The 16,344-nt window shown below is 33.2% G+C and overlaps 3 protein-coding genes across 3 annotated transcripts; 1 reads left to right on the forward strand and 2 right to left on the reverse strand.

Moving 5' to 3' along the window:
* Positions 1 to 306: 306 nt before the first annotated feature.
* Positions 307 to 3,978, forward strand: LOC114372488 (protein WVD2-like 4). Its single transcript, XM_028330063.1, has 9 exons — positions 307 to 691; positions 1,422 to 1,617; positions 1,734 to 2,081; positions 2,183 to 2,241; positions 2,440 to 2,517; positions 2,671 to 2,749; positions 2,831 to 2,902; positions 3,024 to 3,131; positions 3,335 to 3,978. Exons 2-9 carry the CDS (start codon positions 1,426 to 1,428, stop codon positions 3,767 to 3,769), a joined length of 1,371 nt encoding a protein of 456 aa, XP_028185864.1. The 5' UTR covers positions 307 to 691; positions 1,422 to 1,425; the 3' UTR covers positions 3,770 to 3,978.
* Positions 3,979 to 6,616: 2,638 nt separating this feature from the next.
* LOC114372370 (putative RNA polymerase II subunit B1 CTD phosphatase RPAP2 homolog) lies at positions 6,617 to 11,723 on the reverse strand. The gene is made up of 7 exons (XM_028329882.1): positions 11,357 to 11,723; positions 10,443 to 11,064; positions 9,379 to 10,188; positions 9,098 to 9,291; positions 8,683 to 8,946; positions 7,675 to 7,833; positions 6,617 to 6,939 (listed from the first exon to the last, which is right to left on the reverse strand). Exons 2-7 carry the CDS (start codon positions 11,029 to 11,031, stop codon positions 6,835 to 6,837), a joined length of 2,121 nt encoding a protein of 706 aa, XP_028185683.1. The 5' UTR covers positions 11,032 to 11,064; positions 11,357 to 11,723; the 3' UTR covers positions 6,617 to 6,834.
* A 726-nt stretch (positions 11,724 to 12,449) lies between these two features.
* Positions 12,450 to 14,836, reverse strand: LOC114369732 (MLP-like protein 43). Its single transcript, XM_028326977.1, has 2 exons — positions 14,634 to 14,836; positions 12,450 to 13,014 (listed from the first exon to the last, which is right to left on the reverse strand). Exons 1-2 carry the CDS (start codon positions 14,815 to 14,817, stop codon positions 12,737 to 12,739), a joined length of 462 nt encoding a protein of 153 aa, XP_028182778.1. The 5' UTR covers positions 14,818 to 14,836; the 3' UTR covers positions 12,450 to 12,736.
* Between the last annotated feature and the right edge of the window lie 1,508 nt (positions 14,837 to 16,344).

The raw sequence follows: 16,344 nt of genomic DNA on the forward strand, positions 1-16,344 counted from the left end.
TATTTACTAAATTTATTGATGATTAATTTTGGTTGAAAAATCTGATTAATCATTTTTAGTTAGATTTTTTTCTTAATCATTTTTTTTCATCACAAAATTCGAACTCGAGACCTTATTTAAGGAAGCCGATGTTCGTACCACTTGAACTAACATTTCGATGATAATTACGTTTAAATTCTTATAAATCATGATTTCTCATTGATTAACATTGAAAAGTTTTTTAGATTGACAACACATAAAAATTAAACTAAAAAAAATAACAGCATACGTCAGACATGTAGAAAATAGTAATAATATTAAGAAGATTCCTGTGACAGTTACATGTTGAGGGAGTGGTAGAAGAGTCATTGTGGCAGTTCCTATCTATTCCACTTCATTGAAAGCTAGTCCCACTTGAGCTTTCTTTCCACAAATCTCTCTTTGCATATCTTCAATGAAAACCTGAGTGTCACCAACTCCATCTTTCAGTTTCATCTTTCACACAAACACACTTAAAAATCCACTTCTTCTTCTAGTGCTTCTAATCCAAACCACCACCATAAACAAATTCATATTGAAACTGTGTACTGTTTGTTTGTTTTCTTGTTTGTTTGTTACTCTACCAATCTTTAGAAGAATTCAGCCTTTGAATTTTGGTGTCCTTTTTTATCAATCAAGGCCAAACTCAAAATCCCAACTTTTGTAAATCAAGGTACACATAGTCTTTGAATTTGTTCTGAATTCCCACATTTGTGTTTGTTTCCAAGATGCATTTTTTGTCCTTTTGTTATTCTGATTTGGATTCTTCATAGCTTCTTTTGTTGGATTGCGTGGATTTTAAAAAAAAAATCAAGTTTGTAGAGGGTGTTGCAGGGGATGAAGATCCAATGTCATTCTTTTGTTATTCAGATCAGTCTTGATCTTTTGCATCTGTCCTTAATAGTACTTTCATTTCGGAGAATGGCTTCCTTATGAAGAAATATCAAAATTACAGCATAGGCATGATCTGGATTTTTTTAGTAAAATCTGATTCGAGTGTGTGAGCTTTTATTGGATTGCATTGCCATATGCATAATATATATTCTCAAGAGTACAAGTTACTTTGCTGCAAAACTACATTGAGTTAATTGAGTATGTCACATAAAAGAGGATAAGAGATTTGACAATTCTTCATTGATTTCATCATTCGCTATCCAATGGCGTATGCATTTTCTGCCCAATGATTCGCATCATGCAATTTAATGGTGTCAAGAGTCTGATCTGAGATAAAAAAGAATTAAACCATACATGTTTCAGGAAAACTGTAGTTAGACTTGGGCTAGGAGCCTTTTATATTGTGTTGGATTTTCTATTCATGTTTGTTGTCTTTAGTTACTTGATTCAGAAACCTTGTAGAACTAATCATCTCTAAACTCAACTTTATTTTTTGTGACTATTTATAGCATAATGGAATCTGAAAATGGAGTCGCTATGGAGGACGAGAAACACGTCATTGGGGAAACAACCAAGGAGAATATAAACAAAGAAGCTGAAAACAGTTGTAATTCTGAAATTCAGACCAAGAATGAGGTATCTGAAGCTGTTGTAAAAGTTGAAGGTCCCAAATCTGCAGCAAGTAAAATCTCAAAACTTGCCAAGGTACCTTATATGATGTATCAGAATTGTGTCTTCAATTAAACTATTAATAATCATTTACATATAGAATACACATTACATGATCTTCCACCCTAACTAATTCATATAAATGTGGTTAGGAACATGGTGGCAAAGGTGGTGTTGCTTCAAAGAACAACAAATCTGCCACCAAAGACAAACCCAATTTGAAGTCTACAACTTCATCTCAGACACACAGGCCAAACCTTTCCAAGAGCCTTTCTTTGCCAGCCAAATCAGCTGGAGGAGATGGCATGAAGAAAAGCACTAATGGAACTCTCGCGAAGCCAGAAACTAAGCATGCTAATGGGGCTAAAGCTGAGGCTTCCATTCGCCGTTTAAGCAGGCTGACGAACTCTGAAGTTAACTCAAAAGAGGCAAAAACAAACACTGGAAATTCTAACCAGAGGACTTCTTTGGCATCCATGATTAGCCTTAAAACCTCTGAGGTACAGAGACTATTTTTTCCCCTCAGTTCCTCTTTTTTTGTGTAGCTTGATAGCTTCTCTTCATTGATCTCCTTGTTCATAACTTCTATCCTGTCTACCAGTCTGGAATATCTACTCCAGTGAATGCGGTTACCAAGAGCCTTACATCTGAGGAATCATTGTAAGTCCTAACCTCCCAAGATTTACTAAATGCTTCTTTATGTTATGCCTAAGTTATGGTGTTCTCTAAGAATATATTTCAGTCTATGGGGTACTCAAATTGTAATGAAAACTATATATACAATTACGAAATTGCTCTATTATCCGTATCCTTTTGCTGAATGGATTACCACCATGTGGTCTTTTTACTTTATTGCAGACCTGTTGATCAGATTTCAATTCCAGCAAAAACTGAAAAACCAAATAAAGAGGAAGATGATGCTCATTCTACAACTTCGTATGATTTATACACTATTACTCCCAGATCATTTATGTTGTCCTTGCTTGTCTGTCAATCTCACTAGGATTTGAATATGTTGCAAAATGAAAATGCCATCCTTCTTTTTTCTTTAGCAAAAATGTTCATGAAATGTTGTTTATGTGTTATCAGAAGTCATACTCCTCGTAGGAGGAGCAGTGGTTCTGGATTTTCCTTCAGATTGGAAGAACGAGCAGAAAAGAGGAAGGAGGTAGTTGTTGAAACCTTGCAGCCTATTGATTTTAGTATTGGATGTGCCAGATATTAATCCTATTTTCTCCTTTTCCCTCAGTTCTTCTCAAAGTTAGAAGAGAAAATTCAGGAAAAGGAGGCAGAGAAAACTAACCAGCAAGAGAAATCAAAGGTATCAAAACCAACAAAACAACAAAATGAATTCAATAGGTTCTGTTCCATGTGGTTTGAGTTCTCATTGCCAGCTTATCACCTTATTTTTTTTCTCTTTTTTTCTTCGGATTTTCTGGCAGGAAAACCAGGAGGCTGAGATCAAGCAATTGAGGAAGACCATGACTTTCAAAGCCACTCCAATGCCAAGTTTCTACAAGGAACCTCCTCCAAAAGTTGAATTGAAGAAGGTAACTTATCCATCACATGCTCACACAGCTGTTAATGCCTTCTAAAATTTATTTCTTTCAACTTCTTATGGCAACAGAATTGCTCATTCCTTGTTATGGAAGTGTTTCTTAGCTAGAGAATCTACTCATTCTTCTTCGGTATATTTTTCATGGGACATGCCCTCTTCATTTTCACTCTTCTAATGTATTTTATCTACCATTAGATACCAATAACGCGCCCAAAATCTCCAAAGCTTGGAAGGCACAAAGGATCTGCTGTGAACAAATCAGCAGACAAATCTTGTTCTAGTCCACATGGAAAGCAGCAACAGAATGATCCAACCAAGGCAAAGGCAAAGGGTAGTAATAAAGAAGTGATTTCAAAGAAACCAATCAGAAAAATTCAAGCCAAGGTGCAGTCTCAGGAAAGTGCAATCAGAAAAACTGAAAAGGATTCTGTGAAGCCCACTAAAGTCAACCAAGATGCAAAAGCAGGCACAGGAAACAATGAAGAATGCCATGATCCATCAGTTAACAATTCTGAATACCAAAATGACATGGAGCTAGAATCCAAAAATGAACTTGATCAGAATGTTGCACTGGTCTTGAACTCATCCCCACCTGAGATTGTATCATATGAGGTTGCTGTTGGAGTGTAGATTCATATATAGCCGGAGAGTATTTATATAAAAACATAGGACTCCATGTTACCAGTTATTTCATTATTGTTGTGAATATAGAGGTTGCTTCATTTTCATTATAAATCTTGTATTGCATTTAAAGATAGGTTGCTTGTTGTTATATTGAATTGTTGCTGTTTGTAACGAATATTTTGTTAATTCATCATTTACCAAACAGTTCATGTGTTTGCCCTCTGATCAAATAAACATTAGACTACAAGACAATTTCTCTTTGTACTTCCTATGAAGGAAATGCAAGAAGGTTCTCTTCCAAGTTAATTGTAAAAATAACCCGCATCCATCACATAAATGAAAGACTTAATTACAAATTTTATCACCAAATTTTTATTATTTTGTGAATTTTACCACTCAAATTTTATTTTCATAAATTTTATCATTCAAATTTTATGATTTTGCGGATTTTACCACTAAAGTTTTTTTCACAAAGTTTACCATCTAACTAACATTTGAAAAATTTTACCATCCAAAATTTCGATTTTTGTGTATTTTACCATCAAGTTGGTAACAAAATATGTAAAAAGATCATTTTTTTTAGATTTTTGTATCGATTATAGTTATAATTGATGTAAAAAAGTAATTTTCTATATCGATTGTGATTATAACTAATATAATAAGTTACTTTTCTACATCGATTATAATTACAACTAATGTCAAAATGATCTATTTTTGGTAAATAGTTTTTGAAACCACCTAGGTTAGTATATAATTTTACAAAGCAACCTAGTTTTGTAAAAAAAAAACAAAAGAAGAAAAGAGACCTTCAGCGGTAGTAAAATACACAAAAATTGAAAAGTTGGTGGTAAAATTTGTGAAAATAAAACTTGATGATAAAATTTGCAAAATAATGAAAGTTGAGTGATAAAATTTACAATTAAACCTAGATGAAAATTAAAAAGAGAGGGAAAAAAAGTCAAAGATGAAATTGTAGGCAATGTTCAAGACAAGCATCCCCCCTTTTATAAAGTGTTTGGATATGCATCGCCTTGGCTTAAAAAATGCATCAAATTCACACTTAATGTCAAAACTAATATGGATAGCTTCCAAATGTTAATCCTTGTTTTGTTTGTGTCATTTAAATTCACACATTTGGTCTCACTTTAAAGAATTAGTTATAAGCCTAGAATTGATTGAGTTAAAATAACTTTAAAAGAAAAACACTCAAATTTTACTATTAGTTTGCTTTTAAAATAAAAAAAATATAAACAATAATTTCTTCACTTTAAAATCAATTAACAAGAACAATTTCCCCCCCTTGTTGAATGCAAAGTTATTAAACAAGAAACCAATGTAGCTTAATGTGATCCTTTACACAAGTTTTCTCTTGTTGAATACGAAACCAAACTCAACATTAGTGCATGTTTAATGTGACTTTGAGTCATATAAATTCACATATTTGATTTTACCTTAAAGAATTAATTCAGTCTAAATTGAGATGAAATAACTTCAAAAGAAAAACTCAAATTTTACAAAATTTGACTACTATTCAAATAAAAAACACAAACAAATTATTTCACTTTAAAATAAATTTTATCATAAACCAATTTTGCAAAATCAATTTCTTTCAAAATTGATTATGCAAATGCTCATTCAAACACACACTTAATGCCTTATAACCAAAAGGAACATGGTCACTACGAGTGGGAATAGGCCAGACCAGGCTTTGAAAAGCCTGAGCCTAGCCTACGATGAATCTTTGAGGCCTGAGTCTGGCCTATAGTCTATCAAAGGATTTTATTTTGGCTCGGCCTGGCCTGATAGCCTTTTTAAAAGTCTTCTTCACAATTTAATATTTTATGGAATAGAAATGTAATATGAAGGTTAAAGAAAAAGGAAAGTCAATCAAAATAATGAGGAATATAAAATGGCACATGACTTACACCTAAATTGTAATTAAAGTCCTTAATTATAGGAATAAAAGTTATGGAGCAATAATGTGTCTGATAGTTTCAAAAAAAATTAATTGTATCCAAAAAATAATATTATATATTGGTACCCAAAAAATAATATATATATATATAGGTCGGCCTATCAGGCTTATAAGGTTTTTTAATAAGGCTTATAAGGTTTTTTAATAAGCCTAAGCCTTATCTATTTAATTTAATAGAGTTTTAAAAAAGTCTGAACCTAACCTTGTAATTAAATAGGATCAGTCGTAAACCCCTTTAGACCGACATGTCCTATTCTCACCCTAATAGTCACGGTCATTAAATACTTGCAATCTTTTTTCAAAAATATATGGAGGGGGGGAGGGGGGTAAAAAATTGCCTAAGAAATAGACATTACATCAGTAAGGCAGTGTTTGTTACGTTTGAATGTTAAAGCAGCTAAAATGGAGTTGAAAGGCAAAATCGTTTGTTATGAACGAATTATAGCTGAAAGATTTAAAACACGGTGCCCTCCATATACAGTATTTTCACACCAATTTGGGATGAAATAAACAGTAACATTCTGCGCCACACACGGGGACGTGATTTATTTCTCGGACAAAAGTAACCTTGCAAGTGGGGACAATATGACGAAGGAATGCAGAGAACGTGAGGGCCTGCAATGGTATTCTCTTAGACAAATTTATTAGTTTTTTATTTTTACTAGCAACCAACTTTAACTTAAATCTTTCATTTTTTTATAGCCTCTTTCATTTCAACTAAACAATCTTATTTTTCATCTCTTTTCATTCCTTACATTTTCATTCATTTTCAGCGTTTCATGTAAGATATTGGGAAGATATTTGTTCTGTATTCACCATCCTCAGAACCTTCTTCAAACTGCTTGGCAAAAAAATTTTAAAAAAAATACAAACTGCTATTTAACTGGAAGACAATATTTTAGAACTATGTCTATTTTGAATATCAATTTTGCATTCATCACTCTCTAGCTAGCATTAGAGAATATAGAAATCTGGTTCCCGTGTTGCTAGAGGCCTAGCATAATTGTCATTGCATATTTTTTATGTTTATAAACAAGCACTCCAATGCTTGACAGGTAAATTTTCCCCAAATAAAAAAAAAATGCACTATTTGTTGTCATGCCCCACTTTGGGCAGAGATGTGAGGTGCTCGGCCCAGTGGCACTGCAAGATCCTTCAAAACCTCATATTCTTCCATACCTATTTGAGAACCACTCAAAACCTGTTTCACCAAATCAATAACAGAACAATGGTTAACAAATTTAAAAGTAGAGTGAACATCAAAATCTGACATGACATAGGAGATAAAACAACAAAACAATAAGATATATCATGAACTTCCATATTCCAGCTGTCATCGGAATTTTTGCAACCCCAACACACACATATATGTAGGGAATCAAATTAGAAGGAAAAAATTTCCAAGTTGGGTTCAGTGTCCGCGTGCCATAAATTTGTGCCATGGCAATCTATGTGCACGACTTGTGGTCTAGCTGCATTCAAATAAATTTAGCATGAAAATACAAGATGGAAAACCAAACAAGAATTTCAAGTCCACAGCCATGGTAGAAGTGCAGAACCACACTAGATGAACTAAACTATAAGATGAGGCCATCGAGTCTAAAGCTATAGAAGGAGAACAACATTAAGCACATGGTAGCTAAGTTGTGTGGGATTTATGTTGTTAAGCTCCCATTTGGACCAAGAATCAGGCGACAACATTTATAAAGGAAATGCAGATGAAAAGTAACCAAAATTTTAGCAATTGAAATAACGGAGATATCAGATGTTAACTGAACTACCCCAACCAAAAGATCATGTGCCGTAATAAGGGAATGCATCGATCTATATACAACCCAACATCATTATATAATGCTTCATGCACAGCAAACAGTTTCCTTCTATCCATCATGTAAATAAAATAATAAATCAGTATGATATAAACAAAGGTTCTCACCCTGTGAAATGAAGCCCTCCTATCCGTCATGTATGAGATAAGAGCAGGTAATCTACATACGGACAATGCATCAATAAACAAAAGAGCAACCACTTGCCATTGTTTTGTTCTGAAAGCTGGAAGTGCGTCCACAAATGACATTGTCTCCAGCAAGCATGCCTAATAGAAAGTCACGAGAATTAACATATAACCCATCCACAGACCAAGTAATTGGATATATTAAAGAATTTTCAATAAAGATATGAAGATTAAATCTATCTGCAACTTATAGCCTAAAAACTCATGAATTTACAAATTTCTGAACTTCTAAAAATAGGGAACCTTGTGCTATAAAGCTATGTGCTGGGTCAGGGAAGCATAGGACCCAATATGTGTGGGAAGTATAGTAGCCAGTATTGTCTTTGCAAGGGGCTGATGCCATTGCTTGAAACCCCTGTGCCAAGACTCCCCTACTTTCACAAATTTCTAAACTGATTCTCAGAAAACATATTTTGTCTTCTCGGACAATAAGGCATAATTTTGCAACTAGATCTTGCAATTCTTGCAGATTTTCCCTGAATTGAACCACATGACAATCAAGGAATTGAAATAATAAGGATTATGCAGGCAGGATCTACTCTGGGGGGGGGGGGGGGAATTCCCATTCGATTTCTTTTATTTTCAATCAATAAAAAGTATTTATCCTACAGGCTTAATATTTTAATTTCCATGTGTCTCTTATTTCAAGCAATGGATCCATCTCTATTCTCACAAAAAGTAGCATTCATATGCTTATATTAACTGATTTTCCTTTACCACTGTTTGAAAGTTCATTTTTAACATCAAATTTATCAATCTCATATTTTGTGAATATGTGTGACTATGTGCATGTTTTGTGGGAAGGGGAGCTTATGAACATATGAGAGAAGTCCCACCATGCCTGGTGAAGTATAATAAATCTCTGATGACTTAATTTGGGACAACTATACTACAACATAAACTACAAAACTGATAACTCCAAGATCCTACCATCCCTTGCTCCATGGTAGATACTGGTATTGGCAGCCGGAGCACAGCAACAAGTGTAGGTAAAGCTCGAGCAAGACAACTGGCTAAAGTTTGTTTTATTTCAGATGAGCGACCATCTGCCAAGACAACTTTGCAGGGATATTCTCTGCCATTAACTGATAGATATTCTTCTTGAAAACTTTCATCCCTCCCATATATATATGCCAAAGAAGATGATGTTATCCAAGAAAAGAGGGTATTCCACATAGTTGCAAAAGGTGACAACTGAAAGAAAGTTACACACACACAAACAAACAAACAAACAAAAAAATTAAAAAAAGAAAGAAAAGAAAAAGCACAAGTTTAAAGTTATGCCATAGAATATACTGAAAAATAATACAGGTTTGAATGTTTCTAAAATTTTCACTAAACTTACAGTTAAACTGAAACCCTCTGGTGCAGCATCAAACCATGAGTCATCAGATTCAAAGAAATCAGCTTCAGAAATTCCAGGCTTTCTAGGCCATTTCACAGTAACTGAATCATTTTGTAGTATATCAACATCCTCCAGAGTACCTTCCTCACCAGCATCATGTGGTGGTGGCAATATAATGATTCCAGCTTCAGAAACTGCACAAGTTTCATTCATAGGCGAAAAAACCTTTTACAAACCAATCAATTTAAATAGAAAACTTGTAAGAGAAACAGTAATTATACCAGCATCACTGACATCCGAGTCTCCAGAAGCAACTGCTTCTGATGCTGAGCTCAATGCAATAACACAAGCTTCTGCTGACGCGCGACGTAATGTATCTTCATCATTGGCAACATCTATACTATTTCCTGCTGAGTCAGATTCATTTCTAATATCTCCAAAATTTTTAAACCCACAAAGATCTTTACTCCCAGTGCTGTTGATTTTCTTATCTGCCCAAGTAACAGTGCGACTAAGTTTCTTTTCACCTGCAGATTTAAGGGAAGATTTGGGTTTAGTGTTTAATGATCCACCTGCTTTTTCCACTTGGAATTTCTCTTCAACATTGGCAGGATCTAAATTGGAAGTGGAAGCATCATCATTAGCAGTAACTCTACTCATTTTCCCTTTGACTTGTACAGATTTCTTAGCAGAATCATTCTGTTCCACATCACATTGTCTTTCTGATATGGAGACGGAATAAACATCTTTCTTTTTAATAGCACAATCGGGAGAGGATTTGAGCGCAGCTTCACATGATTGGGCTAATTCCTCCTCTTTTTCTGAGGTACCTAAAATTAAACTGCTCTTAAAAGATGAAGACAAATCTTGAATGCTACCATCATCTTTCCTGACCACTTTAGCATCAACCTTTCCTAACTGCTTGACTATAGCTGTTGGTTTAATTTGATGATGAGCGGTTGCGTCTCTTTGACCTGGCAGTACTTTTGAAACACTATACCCATCTTGCATAATTATAGTACTCACAAAGCCCATCTCACTGCTAATTAAATTTATGTCACTAATTGGCTTGCCATGACCAGCTTTGGACCCTGCAATGCAGAATCAAAGCTCACTTGGTTGGATAGTGGAAAAGGATAAGAAACAGTAATTATAGTATGCCATTTCACATAAATTAAGCCTCAGCTTCAGACTTCACAGTCACGCCACAATCATCCATAGGCTTAACATTAAACATGATAATAAACAGGACACTCTTAAGCAAGAAATTGCATAAGGCTATCTATTTATCTATAGTTTCTCACAATTGTCTAGACTCTAGAACACCCAAAAAAAAAATCCTCACCTTTTTTAACATTTTTCCGCAAACCCTTAGAATCATGGTCTCTTGGTTTTGGTACATAACCCTCAATTGCATTTGAAGGTCCAGCCCACTGCTCTAAAGACACCTCCCCACTGCTTGTTTCTGTCTTCTCCTGGATTTTCAAATCAGACAAACCGAAATCTTCATTCTTTTGCAAATTCTCCGCTGGTTCCAGATTCAAATTCTCAAACAAGCTAAGAATATTGTTTAGTTTTTCCAGGTCTAAACCTGAGCATCTCTCTGCTTGCAAGCTCCCAGCAAAAGCTTTGCTGCTAACAACACAATTTGAACAACAAAACATGTAAGTCTCGTGTAAGTCATAGACCTTGTGCTCCTTCAGTGAAATCCGGTATCTACCCTTCCGTGGGCGATCGGATGGCAAAGCATTGCTGCAGAGCGGATAACCACACACGTTTGTAATGGATCGTTCGGTTACAATGTCTTCGTAGTCACTCCTTGACATCAGAGACCCAGCAGCAAACAGCTGGTCTTCATTTTGAATGCCTTCAAGGAGCGACATTTGCAATTTGAAAACAGCATCTTTGACAGAAACAGGCTTGTCCTTTTCCATTGAAACAAAAGCTTCAGAACCAAATAACTAGAACTGCATCATGCACAAAGTACACCACAATAAGAATAGCTTCAACAGTTCAACCCAACAAAATTTCAGAGTCACAAGACACAATCATAATTCTATTATTAAAGCACATGAAAGATAAAAGTAATTGCATTGATGATTATATATTACAATAATCACATTCGTAGTCGTCCTTGAACGTTAACGCATTTAGACCGTAAAATTAGGTTCCATGATAACCCTAATTTGGACAGAAGAAATGCACTTTCATTAACCCTAATTTCAAATCCATCACACAGTTCTCTAAATTAGGACTTACCAGAAAACGAAAAAGTGTGTGCTGAAAGTGGAGAGGGAGAAAGTGTGCCAGGAAAGAAGAAAGAAAGCGTGGACACGATTAGGGTTTGGTTGCTAATATCATCGGTGCTGTGCTTGGAAACAAAAAAGTGTGCGATGGTGACATTCTCGGAGACGAAGCTTGGCGGTGGTGAGGAGGTGAAACTTGAAAGAGAAACCTCTATTTTCCTTTCAGCAATCACTGTTTTAAACTTTTAGGCAAGCCGTTTTTTGTTCTTGAACTATGTTTTTCATTAAACATGACAACACCATTGTTTTATTTTTAAAAATTCTCCCAAATTTTAATTGCCTTCAAACATTTTTTAATTCATTTTCCCTTACTGTAAGAAATTAATTATGACAACTTGAGGACTTGGAAATGTTTAAGGTCAGTTATGAGTTATGACGATTTATAATGTGACCTTCATAGGTCTTGCACGATGCGAACATGATTTTGAGTTGAGCGATTAAAATGAACGATTGGATGGGTGAGGGTGCACTGAATGGAAAAAGTACCATGTTCATAGGATGATTAAGTTTGCTCCTACTACTTTGGATATGTGTTTTCACTTGTCAATTCCATCTTTGGTTGCAACAAACCTCGTGTTTTCGTCATCGTCAACCTATCAAACCCAACTGTGGAAGGCGCTCATTGTCAAATCCACTTCAAAAAAACAAAGATTGAAACTTTATTCGATCGATTTTCAGTTGTATGTCATGGGATTTGGTTATTTCTATGATGAAATGCTTGATCTGGATTGTGTTTTTGTTTATTCTTTGCATTGTATGCTATTTTTAACAGTTTTCGCAATGGTAGTCCAAAAAAATTTTAATGTTTCAGTTGTGAATCCTGAACATATTTAGCCCTCCATTTTAATCATGCGGATTGGGGTTTTCAAAATACAATGATGTGTAGGAAGCAATAGTTGGACGTGCAGAAAGTTTTAGCTGCCATGGGGTTGATATTACCCCTAGCATTTGTTTTTAGTTTCTTTGGGCTTTTACCCTCCAAAATAAAAATTACAATAATTGAGATATTTTTAGTTTTGTTGCTTTGATTGTTTGAGAGACTTAAAAAAATTAACAAAAGAATACATCATTAAATTTTGATCAACTATTCCCTGTTCTCTGGGTACATGGGAACGATATAAGCCCCAAAAGAAGCAGACAAAGTTATTTAGTTCACTCAATTTAACACACTGAAGAATACATAGATTGTCTTCTCCTTATTCTTTCGGTACTTGGGAAACCCCTTATTCTTTAGAAAGCATATTTCACACTGACATTTTTTATAATTTAGCACTTATCCTCGTGCCAAACACACTTTTTTATTTGTTACTCACTTATTTTCGATATTGCATTATTATTGCTCTGCCTTCAGAACATGAGCATCGGTTTCTTTAGTGGTGGCAGTTATAATGTCCAAGTAGTGATATGGAGGAGCAACATCTTCATTAAGCTTCTCATATTCAATGGTCCATATAGTAACAACACCACCTTCCTCCTCAATATCGATCACTTGCAAGTGGACCTTATACATCTTGTAATCCTTACTATTTTCTCCATCGAAGATTTTGAATGATATTGACTTGCTTTGTTCATCAATGGCTTCAATACTCTCCTTAAATGTGCGTACTTTCCCTTATACAGTTGTTCACAAGCATTTAAGAATAAAAGAAATAAATAGCATCTGCAATGAATTGAAATTGTAAAAATATTTTACACTAAAAGAAGAACAGTATTGCATTAAGATTTCAAAGAATTTTAAATTATTTTGTTATAAAAAGTCTTATGGTATTCAATCAACACTTTTAAATAATATAAATAAATCTTCTTATATTCAATTGAAACTTTTAAGATTTTTTTTAAGAAGTATAACAAAATCTACAAGTATTCAATTAGGATTTTTTATAACTTAAAAAAAATCTTTTGATGTTTAAAAATATACAAATTTTGATGGATTATTTTTTAAAATGGATTTCGATAGATTTCATTTGACTTTTTAATATAAAATATCTATCAAACCATCTCACTCAAACTCTTGAGATTTTGCTAAATTTTTTTCTTTCTTTTTATATTGGTTACCAATCTTTTTTTTCCCTCTCATCACCCATACTTTATTCTCTCTTTAATACCCAATACAAAATCTGATATCTACTCAATTAAAAGAGTTATTAAACAACTATCAAAGAATAATATTCTTCAAGATGTATGTGTCATAAATGTTTCTCTTATTATTTTGGAACCAAAAAATGTCAAATATACCCCCCCCCTTACACTTTTTTGTTTGTTTTCTAAATGAAATTAATATTTGTCTAATGTGTCAATGCTAACTATGTTTTCCTTACACTGACTAAGTTCATCATCTGTTAGATGTAATATTTTCGAGATTCTCACCCTTAATTTTGTCTCCCCATAACTGAGTAACCATCCTATAAATTTTCTACCCTTATCACTTCCTTCTTCTAGTAGACTTATTATTGCACCTCATTTGTCATTGGATTTATCATAAAATAATTGTCGTAAGTAAATTTTTTCTTCTTAAGAAAACTAGTATATAATTTCAAATCTATTTTTCAAATCCAAAAGTGAGAATGAAAATATGTTAGTATAAAAGGACCTAAAGCCAAAAATAATTTAACTATTAAAAGATTAAAAAAATGGTTTTACTTTTTTTTTTATCTAAATCTTATAATTTCTTATTATCTTTTTCACCAATTCTTATAATTTTGAATGCACTTTTAAAAATTCACAAAGTCATTTTAAATCTTATAAATTTATAAAAAAATTTAATTCTTTTAAATTCTTATGATATAAATCCATTAAAATTTAAATTATCAATCTTACAAAAAAAGTTGATAAGTCATAATATTTTTATACAATCTTTAAAATCTATAAGACTATTTTATGCTAAAATAATCTTTTAAGATTTTAGTCTAATATACTCTTATATTCAATTACAAATATTCGTAAGATAAGTTATCAACTTTTATTATAATATTAGAAGTCATATGGTGATTTGTCATTGTAAATTTCTTTTACTTTGACGGTATGTAAAAATTAAAAGTCTAAAAGAAAGTAAGAAGAGTAATAGACCTTCTTAGATTTGTACAATTAATTAAAAACATAATTTACTTAAAATGAGGTTGAAAAGTTGAATTCTTACGTATATTAAAATTAATTAGAAGGAATTAATTAGAAGGAAACATTATCCCACCTTTTTATTTGCATAACTGAGTTACAGAAATGTAAATATATACCTGTGGTGAGATTCCAGCTCTTGACAGAGCCAGTGTCATGCCAATCTCCTTCATGCAACTTGCCATCATAGACTTTGTCAACAATGTCTTGCAAATTGTGAAGTTGCTTTGCAAAAACATTGAAGAACTTGACAGCAGGTGATCGGATCCCAAGTTCTGTTACCATCTTACCCTTTAAAACCATCTCTTAATAACTATAGAAAGAAAATGTAGAAATGGTTATGCCACCTTATTCTTATTGATAGGACCTTTAAATAGACAATAAATTATGGACTTAATTGTAAAAAGAGTCTCCCTATTTTTTTCACTTCACTAAATTGGTTTTTTTTATTTTTAAATTTACTATTAGAGTCCTCTATTTTTTAAAATTTACTATCTGAGTTTCAGAAAAAAAAAATTAAACGTTGACTGTTAACTTATTTTATATTGTCATTATCAGTGGTTAATTAAACTAAATTAATTACATTACGGTAATTTCTTAATTGTATTAAAAATTGTTGATAAGTAAAAAAAGAGGGACAAATTCCCAAATCATACCCTAATTCCCAAATCCATTGCTCACAACCCTCCTCCTTCTCATGTCCCCTTCCCAACTCTTCCTCTGTCTCGCATTCCCTTTCTAAACCCTTCCTTTGTCGCGGTTCTGTTCCCACACCTCATTGTGTCACTCTTATAAAGCCTTCTTGTGGTAATTTCGTTCCCACACCTCGTTGTGCCTTTGTTCCCAACCCCTCATTGTGTTTCCATTCCCCAAAACTTCATCGCATCTCCTATTGCCTAACATCGTCATCGTGTTTGCCACCTCCTTATCAACATCATTCCCATGGAAAGGAGTGCATTGTCGTACAGCTCTAAGTCCCAAAGTCAAAGAGGTTGTGAGCACAAAGACATAAAACTTTCACACCTCCCCTCATTCAACCACCAAGTGACGACGTCCATCGAATTGAAAGCCCAAAAACTTGACAAACACCAACAAGAAGGAGGAGACTAATCACCTCATGCATCTCATGTTCTGGTTGTTCAATTTGGATTCGTGTTGCTAATTTTGGAAATTAGAGATTTTTGGTAATGTGAAGGTTAGGGACTTTGGGTGGATGAACTTTACGTTTTGGGGTTGGGATAATTGTTTTTAAGATAATTGTTAGTTACCTAATTACTAATGAGGATAAATTAGAAATAACGTAAATAATTAATCACTTTAGTTACCAATAATAATATTTCCTAAATACATAAATATCTCTTAAAAGATCAATTATACGCGAACACGTGGTAGTCAACATTCTAAGCTAATAAGCTAATAGTCAACATTTAATTTTTTTCTCTAGGGACTCTAGATAGTGAATTTTGAAAAATAGGGGGACTGATTAGTGAAATGGAAAAAATAAGGGGACTCTTTTGCAATTAAGCCTAAATTATACACATTAAGACTAACTAACTTTTGTGTCCTTGATACTATTTTAGTCCCTAATAAATTAATAAATTTTGTGTTTGTTATCTAATAATTTTTTTTCATTTGTTATTAGTCTTTCTAATAACAAATGAATTTTTTTATCAGAGAACAAAAGCAAAAAATTCTCTAATTTATTAGAGACTATAAAAGTATTAAGATCAAAAATAAAATTATTATTTTGTTAGAGACTCAATATAAAAAAAACTTATTAAGAAATAAATATAAAATGAAGATATTTATTAGGAATCAAAAATATATTTT

The sequence above is a fragment of the Glycine soja genome, chromosome 10 (assembly GCF_004193775.1).
Source record: "Glycine soja cultivar W05 chromosome 10, ASM419377v2, whole genome shotgun sequence".
Lineage (NCBI taxonomy): Eukaryota > Viridiplantae > Streptophyta > Magnoliopsida > Fabales > Fabaceae > Glycine > Glycine soja.

What these genes read in the sequence shown, in the direction of transcription:
- LOC114372488 (XM_028330063.1), top strand. Translation starts at nt 1,426, where the DNA reads ATGGAATCTGAAAATGGAGTCGCTATGGAGGACGAGAAACACGTCATT. An exon ending in GATGCTCATTCTACAACTTC is followed by an intron (nt 2,518 to 2,670) that starts GTATGATTTATA and finishes ATGTGTTATCAG; the next exon opens with AAGTCATACTCCTCGTAGGA. An exon ending in CAAAAGTTGAATTGAAGAAG is followed by an intron (nt 3,132 to 3,334) that starts GTAACTTATCCA and finishes ATCTACCATTAG; the next exon opens with ATACCAATAACGCGCCCAAA.
- LOC114372370 (XM_028329882.1), bottom strand. Translation starts at nt 11,031, where the DNA reads ATGGAAAAGGACAAGCCTGTTTCTGTCAAAGATGCTGTTTTCAAATTG. An exon ending in GCGGAAAAATGTTAAAAAAG is followed by an intron (nt 10,189 to 10,442) that starts GTGAGGATTTTT and finishes TCTGCATTGCAG; the next exon opens with GGTCCAAAGCTGGTCATGGC. An exon ending in CTACCATGGAGCAAGGGATG is followed by an intron (nt 7,834 to 8,682) that starts GTAGGATCTTGG and finishes ACTTTCTATTAG; the next exon opens with GCATGCTTGCTGGAGACAAT.
- LOC114369732 (XM_028326977.1), bottom strand. Translation starts at nt 14,817, where the DNA reads ATGGTTTTAAAGGGTAAGATGGTAACAGAACTTGGGATCCGATCACCT. An exon ending in GAGCTGGAATCTCACCACAG is followed by an intron (nt 13,015 to 14,633) that starts GTATATATTTAC and finishes CAACTGTATAAG; the next exon opens with GGAAAGTACGCACATTTAAG.